This window comes from Gobio gobio, assembly GCF_949357685.1.
Source record: "Gobio gobio genome assembly, chromosome: 8".
NCBI lineage: Eukaryota > Metazoa > Chordata > Actinopteri > Cypriniformes > Gobionidae > Gobio > Gobio gobio.
Window position 1 is genome coordinate 9,147,606 of NC_137114.1, and position 9,384 is coordinate 9,156,989.

At 42.4% G+C, this 9,384-nt stretch overlaps 1 protein-coding gene across 1 annotated transcript; it reads left to right on the plus strand.

Annotated features, from left to right (window-relative positions):
- Window positions 1–1,510: 1,510 nt before the first annotated feature.
- LOC307130272 (T-box transcription factor TBX1-A) lies at window positions 1,511–8,738 on the plus strand (the record flags this gene model as incomplete). Its single annotated transcript, XM_079823244.1, has 8 exons — window positions 1,511–1,550; window positions 3,521–3,701; window positions 4,028–4,129; window positions 4,973–5,144; window positions 5,224–5,379; window positions 7,621–7,688; window positions 7,770–7,927; window positions 8,542–8,738. The coding sequence occupies 8 exons, from the start codon at window positions 1,511–1,513 to the stop codon at window positions 8,736–8,738; spliced, it is 1,074 nt and encodes a 357-aa protein (XP_079679370.1).
- Between the last annotated feature and the right edge of the window lie 646 nt (window positions 8,739–9,384).

Sequence of the window (9,384 nt, forward strand, 5' to 3'; positions counted from 1 at the left end):
AAGACGAGAAGACCAGGCCTGGACTTTACGTTGTTTTGTTTATGTTTTGGTATGTGTGTGCTCTGCAGTCGTCCGTGAGGGGCTGCTGTTTTACTTTCAGTTTGTGTTTATTTTGAATTAAAGTCTTTTAATGTTGGCCGGTTCCCGCCTCCTTCTTCCCATAACAACAAACTCTACTACACTCAGTATTACATGTGGAACTCTCTCAAAAAAGAGTCTTGGTTACATATTTAACCCTCGTTCCCTGAAACAGGAAACGGAGACGCCACGTCGGAGACCGACGAATAGGAATCTCGCTCGCGAGAGCCAATCTACTTCGAGTGTAACTAAACGAGCCAATGGACATTGGCATGCAATGATTGCACCAGCTGCTCATGCCACGCAACCCGGGTATAAATGAGGAGCAGGTGCTTGTATCAAATAAGCTTTTTCTGAGGAGCCGAGTAGGTGAACTGGCAGCCCAGCAGGGTACAGAGGACATGGCGACAGGACATGGTGTCTCTGTTCTGTCCTTCAGGGAACAAGGGTTACATACGTAACCGAGACGTTCCCATTCAGTCAGTCACTTCTGACACCACGTCGGAGTACCGACGAATAGGAATCCCTACCAAAGCGCCATGGCCTCTGCCCCCATCCAGTGCCCTGTGTGAGCCTCCTGAGCTCTCTTACCTGATGAGATGGGGCTCACACAGAGAAGTCCATCACTGCTGTTCCGCGCGACCCGCTCAGTGACATATCGGATAACGCCGGGAAAGTGTGCCCTAGTAGGAGGGAACGCTGCGGAACCCACATCGAACCCCGAAGGAGGTATCATTATCTTTATCACTACCTCGTTCTGTTTGGGGAATTCCTGGGCCAGTCTGTGGACAACCTCCATGGCTACTTTCAGACTGCCTTTCAAGCCATCATCCCACTTGCGTGAGAAGTGGACCAAGGACATTGAGTAACTCTACAAGCAGATGGAGCCCAAGCATGAGGAGATCAGGCAGGTTCTGGAGAAGCACTTTGAGAAGTACAGAGACGAGTTCAAGCCTTTCCTCTAGGAGAAAATAGCCATACAGCGTAGACACTATGAGGAAGTCAGAACCAAGCTGGATCCAATGGTCTAGAGCAGGGGTGGGCAATTCCAGTCCTCGAGGGCCACTGCCCTGCAGAGTTTAGCTCCAACCATGATAAAACTCACCTGCCTGTGGCCTTCTAGTAATCCTGAAGACATTGATTAGCTGGTTCAGGTGTGTTTGATTAGGGTTGGAGCTAAACTCTGCAGGGCAGTGGCCCTCGAGGACTGGAATTGCCCACCCCTGGTCTAGAGCTTGAAGGAGAAGATTGGAACCAACTGGGAGGAAACCAAGTCCATGCTGGTTCCCATCGTGGAGGCTGTGAACGCAAAGCTAATGGCGGAGCTGCAGGAACTGAAGACCCACCTGGAGCCCTATATCCAGGAATATAAGGATCAGAAGGAGAAGGGAGCCCCGGAATTTTGGTGCGATCTGGAAAACTGAGGAAAAGGATGACCGACTTGGACGAGCAGGGGAAGCCTCACTTCCAGGGTATTTTTGAGCCAAAATCCTCTTTTCTATAAGTAACCCATTCATTTATTTACACCACCCACCATCCCTTCTTCCTTGCCTCCTGCACCAACTACTAACACCTCGACCAATCATCTGGAAGGCTTATCTCAGAACATAGCTAACCTTTACTTGAAGCACACCATACACAAATACATTCATATGCAATTTTTACACATTTTACACAACTCAGTCCTGTAATTATATGGATACAACAAAATTCATTAATGTTGTATTTAATGCCATATAACATATTATTGCACATAACAAAATAACATTTTAAACAACAACAAAACAAATTAAAATGTTGGTGTTATGGCCATTTAAACATCCGTTTCATACAAATGCACAACAATGGCCTTTAAAATTAACAGAGTACACACTTTTCTGCATTTTAGATCTGATTAATGAGTTGATTACAAAAATGTGTCAAGGGTGATCAATATATCCTGGTCTAGTGATCTGTTGCTTATTAGTAATAGGGCAAGATGGATGTGGTGGCCATATTAATGTCCTCAGGCAAGACTTTGTCAACACCAAACCATATTTTTTGCAGAACATATTAATGAAAAACACAATCCTGTGCTATTCATTTATTGACGAGTTGATAATCCAGTTTCAGAACCATTCTCCTGTGTCTAGATTTGCATTCAAATATGGTCCAAAATGTGATGGGGTGCCTTTGGTAAAACTAGTCAAAGTCAGTATTTCATATGAAGAGCATATGATTCATCCATAAATGTGAATGGACTTTATTAACAGATCCGTCTTCACTGCTTGTCAGGACCTTAACGCTCAGTTCAGAGTGCACGTGGAGAGCTATTCAGTCCCTAAGTGAGTAATCCTGGATCAAAGGTCATCACTATGACCTCTCAGCAAAGCTTTTTCCATCAGAACAATGGTGGTAAAAGTACAATTAGCTGTTTGTTGAGTGTTGGAGGTGTGACACCGAAGCATCGATCGATTGCTGCCACGACCAACGGATCCCTCTGTTCGCAGTCAATAGTTTTGGGTGATGTATATGTAATTAACAACTACTTGGGTACATTTGTGGGCATCGTGGGTCATGGGTTGTGAAAGGGTGATATGGATGAGGTGCTGAAATACTGCATATTAGATCTCTCAGAATATATAAAGCCACGACTGCAGCATCATGAGCCACAGATGCATGGAATCAGACACATTCAGACCTTGATTGTGTATGCGACTGGATGTCGGACCAGGTTTCCTGAGTACAGCAGTAATGATGAATGGTAATATTCATATTTTCCTTGATTTGAACTTTGTGAAATAAAATAGTATTTTTCGTCTTGCATTTTTTGTTCTTGAAATCAAAATGGACCCTCTTTATTTTCTTAATGCATGTAACTCGTCTTATAGTTAGTGATTTATTTGTGCATTTCTACATATTTGAACTTGTAATCAAAATCTTAACCCAATCGCACTCCTTCCCTATATTTTTTCATTTGAAAATATGTCACAGTATAAAAGTCGCTATTTTCATTTTATGCCTAAATCTCACTACATTTTGTTAAAACAAAGTATCTTGGTGTCATGTTCGGTTTTGGGTTTTGGTCAACATTTATGTTTTCATGTCTTTTATTTTGCAGTTTTCATTGTCATGGTTCCTGCTTCCCTAGTCTTATGTGTCATGTTCTGATTGGTTCACTTGTCTATGTGTCACGTTCTCTTTGGTCCATTGTTCATTGCTTTCATTAGTCTTTTGTATATATATATATATAGCCCTCGTGTTACCATTGTCTATTGTCTAGCTTTGTCTATGTTGTTGGTGAGTTTGTTTAGTCCATGTCCGTGTCAGGTCTTTGTTTCTTTTTTATTTTGTTGATGTTTTATTTGAAATAAACCTCACATGGGTTCTCACTTCAACTTGCCTTCAGTGGACATTTGTTACACTTGGTCTTTGATTGTCTATTTATTTGACCTTTCGCCAGTATCTGGAATCTCGGAGTTGTCGCAGGCTGGTTCTCTGGTTCTGCCGTGTTCTCCAGACAATGGGCGGACGTGCAGCAAAGCGCCTGAAGTTGCCAGCGTCAGAGTTCAGCTGGAAATGCAAAGCCTGTGGCGGCAGTTTGACCAGCTAGGCACCGAAATGATTGTAACAAAAGCTGGAAGGTTTCATCAAATACTACACCTTTGCATCTGCTAATACGACCTCTTGAAGCATTATGTCATGTGCAAATTTCATTTTTACATTGTCTGAAGAAAATTTGGTTCTAGGGTATTGTGGGTGTTTTGTGAGGTAGCAAAGATGTTGTGAGTGGTTTCTAGGTTGTTCTGGGAAGATTCCTCGGGTCATTCATAATGGTCTCATAAACAATCCCCCTCATGGTAATAATGATGGTTGCCTCGGAAAACACCTCTACTATACTGCTAGCGTTATTAATATTTTTGCATGTATGTCAAATCTCTGGACACTCATGTTGTTTGTATTTATACAGAAGGATGTTTCCTACATTTCAAGTACACATTTCAGGCATGGACCCAGCAGCAGAATATGTTCTCCTAATGGACTTTATTCCTGTTGACGACAAACGATACAGGTATTTCAACAGAAAAGCTTTTGATGACTTTGGCATATTGTCCAGACAAGTTTGAAGAGACGCCAAAAGACGTTTAAATATTTTTTAAAGCTGCTGTCCGTAAGTTTTGGCTCTTTGTCGCCATCTCTGTTTGACATTTGCAATTGCAGTTATTTGTGGAATTAATCACAGACTCTACGTCTTGGAAGTACGACCAAAATAAGAATTTTCACCAGAAAATGTAATCAGAACAAGTAACGTGTGCTACTTTTGTTCTGACCAACTGAGCAAAAAGCGTTATAATAAATGCCTTCAAAATTATACTTTTAAATATTCCAGCTGCTGTGAGAAAAGGCTATAAATGATACGCCACCTGCAGCATCCTCACCTGCGATAGCCTACTAGCCGGACTCCTTCTTTATGTATACAGATGTGACGTAATGACGCAAAGACGAAGGACACCATGCTCGAATTTTGTACCACTCAGTACCACTCAAATTATAACACATTATTACAAGCTTACCGTTGTGAATCGGGCTAAGGGAAGGAGATAGTTTTGAACACTGGCTAGTTATGTACTTACTTGCTCAAATTGATTTGGGATCATTTTTAACCAAAGAAAATGTAACGGACTGCAGCTTTCATGCCATTCACTGTAACAGGACACTACAAACAATGTAAACACAAATCTTACAGGACAATCATTTATTTGTCTATGCTTAAAGTAGGGGGTTGTCGACCTCTTCCATTTCAGGGCCCTCCTAACTGAGCACTTTGCAGCTGAAACCCTGGTCTTAAGCTTTTTGATTCTGTATTAATTTGAGAGTGGGCATTTTTTGGACATTTTAATGTTCCTATGTGCAGGTATGCCTTCCACAGCTCATCCTGGTTGGTAGCGGGACGTGGAGATATAGCTGCCCCGGGACGAGTGCACTTCCATCCAGACTCACCCGCACGGGGAGCCCAGTGGATCAAACAGACGGTCTCATTCGACCGCCTCAAACTCACCAATAACCTGCTGGACGATAATGGCCACGTAAGACACACACTCAAGCGAACATAACTAACTGTCTGGATTCCTGCAGAGATTCAAACAGTTGTGCATCTGTCTGTAGATGATCCTGAACTCTATGCACCGTTACCAGCCGCGACTGCACGTGGTGCTGGTGGACAGGAGCAGAAACAGTCAGCGCTTCGCTCACCGCAACTTCTGCACTTTCAGCTTCCCAGAAACCCGCTTCATCGCAGTCACTGCCTACCAGAACCACAGGGTAACAAACATCCAACATCCATCCACAGATTCCTCATACAGCCCATAAGCCTAGGACTAACAAGTAGGATTCAGTTACTTATTATGCTGTTATTAAGCTCAAGTGTTAGTAACAAATTCAAATACATTTTGGAAACACTTTATTTCTATGGTCCATTTTAGACTTTTTACTATATTAAATTTTGCACCTAAATGTGCTAGGTATTGTGTAATGTAAACTAGGTATTATAGACTGTCTTAATAATAGTGGGGTTGTTTTTCAGGGGTTAGGCTTGGCTCTTTAGTTCCAGTGAAAGGAACTCTTAAAGTCCCAGTGAACCAGAAGTTGCAACTGATTTTATTTCAGTGCTGTGACGTATTTCCAAGTGAAGTTTTACTTCAGCGCTCCTCCTCTCCATCTCTCGCTCCTAGCAGACTAACGGTGGGAGGGTAGTGGTTAAGGATATTTAAACCCAAACCGTCAAACTGCCGTCATCAGAAAGGGAACAGCATTCCAGACCGGAAGTTACTTTTCAGATTTTGATTAAAGATGTGTGCTAACAAAGAAAATAAGATTGAATTTTAATGCTTCAGCATACCAAGACCTTTTGGACAATTTCATGCACCCAACTTTGTGGGAACAGTTTGGGAATGGCCCCTTCCTGTTCAAACATGACTGAGCAACAGTGCACAAAGCGTCGCTCCATAAAGATATGGATGAGCGAGTTTGGTGTGGAGGAACTTGACTGGCCTGCACAGAGTCCTGACCTCAACCCGATAGAACAGCTTTGGGATGAATTAGAGTGGAGACTGAGAGCCGGGCCTTCTCGTCCAACATCAGCGCCTGACCTCACAAATGCTCTTCTAGAAGAATGATCAAAAATCCCCAGAAACACATTCCTAAACCTTGTGGAAAGCCTTCCCAGAAGAGTTGAAGCTGTCATATCTGCAAAGGGTGGGCCAACTCCATATTAAACCCGACGGATTAAGAATGGGATGTCATTAAAGTTCATGTGCATGTAAAGGCAGGTCAAGTCAAGTCACCTTTATTTATATAGCGCGTTTTACAATGCAGATTGTTTCAAAGCAGCTTCACAGTGTTAAACAGGAAAATAATGCAATAGAATTTGACTCGGCTGTACAGCCGCTCTGGAGAAAACGGTGATGTCATCAGCTCAGTTCAATTATCATACAGTGACAATGCGGGCAGATCAAAATTGTCATTGTCAAAATTTAGTGTCCCCAACTGAGCAAGCCAAGCCAAAGGCGACAGCGGCAAGGAACCAAAACTCCATCAGGTGACCTAATGGAGAAAAATAAACCTTGGGAGAAACCAGGCTCAGTCGGGGTGCCAGTTCTCCTCTGGCCATCATGCAGTGTCGGAGAGGCAATTATTAGATAGGGATATATGAAAGATCGGAGTCATCACGCTGGAGACGGGTTTATTAAGGATGCCGTGTCGATGAGGCAATTTCAGGGGAGTCTAATTGACACGGTCTCTGCAGACACTTCAGGGTCCTGCATTCGTCATGTCTGGGCGCAGGTCCACCATCTGATCTGGATACGGCCCGGATCCGGCTGACTGCAGGACACCTCGGGATAAACAGAGAGACTAACATTAGCGTAACATTAGCGTAGAAGCCATTCTTTAGATGCGCATCTCCATAGTAAAGAGATGTGTTTTTAGTCTAGATTTAAACTGACGGAGTGTGTCTGCTTCCCAAACAATGCTAGGAAGACTGTTCCAGAGTTTCGGAGCTAAATAGGAAAAGGATCGACCGCCTGCAGTTGATTTGGATATTATTAAGGTATTATCAGGTATTACTAGGTATTATCAACTGGCCAGAATTTTGAGACCGCAGTAGATGTGATGGAGTATAATGTGTTAAAAGCTCGCTCAAGTACTGGAGCTAAACCATTTAGTGCTTTGTAAGTAATAAGCAAGATTTTAAAATGTATGCGATGTTTAATAGGCAGCCAGTGCAGTGTTGACAGAACCAGCTAATATGGTCATACTTCCTGGTTCTAGTAAGAACTCGAGCTGCTGCGTTTTGGACCAGCTGGAGTTTATTTATTAAGCGAGCAGGGCAACCACTCAGTAGAGCATTACAATAATCTAGCCTAACTGACGACGAGGACTTGACAGAGCAGCCATCAAGTGTTAGACAGTATTCTAGACAGTAAAGGCAGGTGTCCAAAAATGTTTGGCATTATAGTGTAGTTGCAGTAAATCTATATGGCACTCATGTCTTTCCTGTCTCAGATTACCCAGCTGAAGATCGCTTGCAACCCCTTTGCGAAAGGCTTTCGCACAGCAGATTCCGAAAACAGGTACATGTTTATGCTCTGTAACATTAGACCAGAGATTTTTATGATTGATGTCACTTTCTGTAATTGTCATATTATCTACAGCTGTTATCGAATGGCTAAGAGCATATTTACGCTTTTTAATCTTAGACATTCAGCCCCATGCCAAACAGAATCGCCTCGACTGTCTTTGCCCTGGAACCTGTTTGAGGGAACATCTGTGCGTGAAGACCAGAGGCCACGACACCAACCACAGGCACAGCGTGAGTGCTCTTACTGAGATGATTATATTTCAAAACCTTTGGGGAAAAATTCATGACTCGTCTTGCATCACTCTTTTGGCATAATTTAACAAAATTACAGGTTATTTGAAAAAAAAAGGACAGTATAAACGTTCCCTTCACATTTATGTGAGTGCATTTCACATAAATAAACCGGATCGAACTTCCAAGGCAGGGCCAAGTAATAAAAAATAACATTCCAATCAATCGTGGGTGGATGAGAGTTAAATCATTGTGTTTGTTGGATAAAGACACTTTGCGAGCCCTGTGGGCGATTCATTCCGGTTGCCGTTTTCCCACACGCTTTCAAAACAATTCCCACATATACTCATTATAATATGCAAAGCTTATCCAATCATAGCCGTGGGCGGTTACTTCAAAGTCTTGCGGCACACCCATAAAAAACAAGCGTTTCTTGAGAGAGCCTCAAAACCAGGGAAGAAAATAGCCTATTAATTATTCATTATGATGTTTCTGTAAAAACCACACAAACGTCATAAGTTGACCTCAGACAACAGTATAAAATAGGAAATAGGAAAAAAGCCAGTTCATGACCCCTTTAATCTTGTTTGTTAAACCTCTGCTTTTCCCTTCAGTCCGTTCAAATCCTCATGATCCAACCCTACAGACAGCGATGGATGAAGCAGCGCTGCCATATAGTGAAGGGATGGACTGCAGCACAGACAGAACGGACGGAGGTTCTCATGGTCATTTCTACAGCACTCCTGTGTTCTTCACTTTGCCCTGCCAGTGGGACGGCCTGAGCAGAGCAGACAGAAGTCTGATCGGCTGACAAGACCTTTGTGCAGCTGTCTTTTTATTTAAATAAACTCAATAATTAAATGATTAAAATGGATTTAAGGAGATAAAGAAGTGGTAAATGGTAAAAGAATGGTCAAAGTTGTTCTAGGTCTAATTATAGGCTATTTGTATGCACACATTCCCTCTTGTTTGTATGTTGTGGGTCGTTTAACATCTATCATAAAACAGTTGCCAAATGTTAAATGTTTAGCTTGTATCTAGCCACGCACATACTCTTTCACTGTAAAAACTAAAAGTGTTTGAATTCACACTGATCTTTAATGACGGTTAGCCTGCCTTCTTTGGTCTGGCCATCATTTCGACATTGATGAGCGCTGAGGCAGAACTGAATCATAAAAATGAGATAGATGGATGGATGTATGGATGGATGGATGGATGATTGGATAGATAGATAGATAGATAGATAGATAGATAGATAGATAGATAGATAGATAGATGGATGGATGGATGGATGGATGGATGGATGGATGGATGGATGGATGGATGGATGGATGGATGGATGGATGGATGGATAGATAGATAGATAGATAGATAGATAGATAGATAGATAGATAGATAGATGATGGATGGATGGATGGATGGATGGATGGATGGATGGATGGATGGATGGATGGATG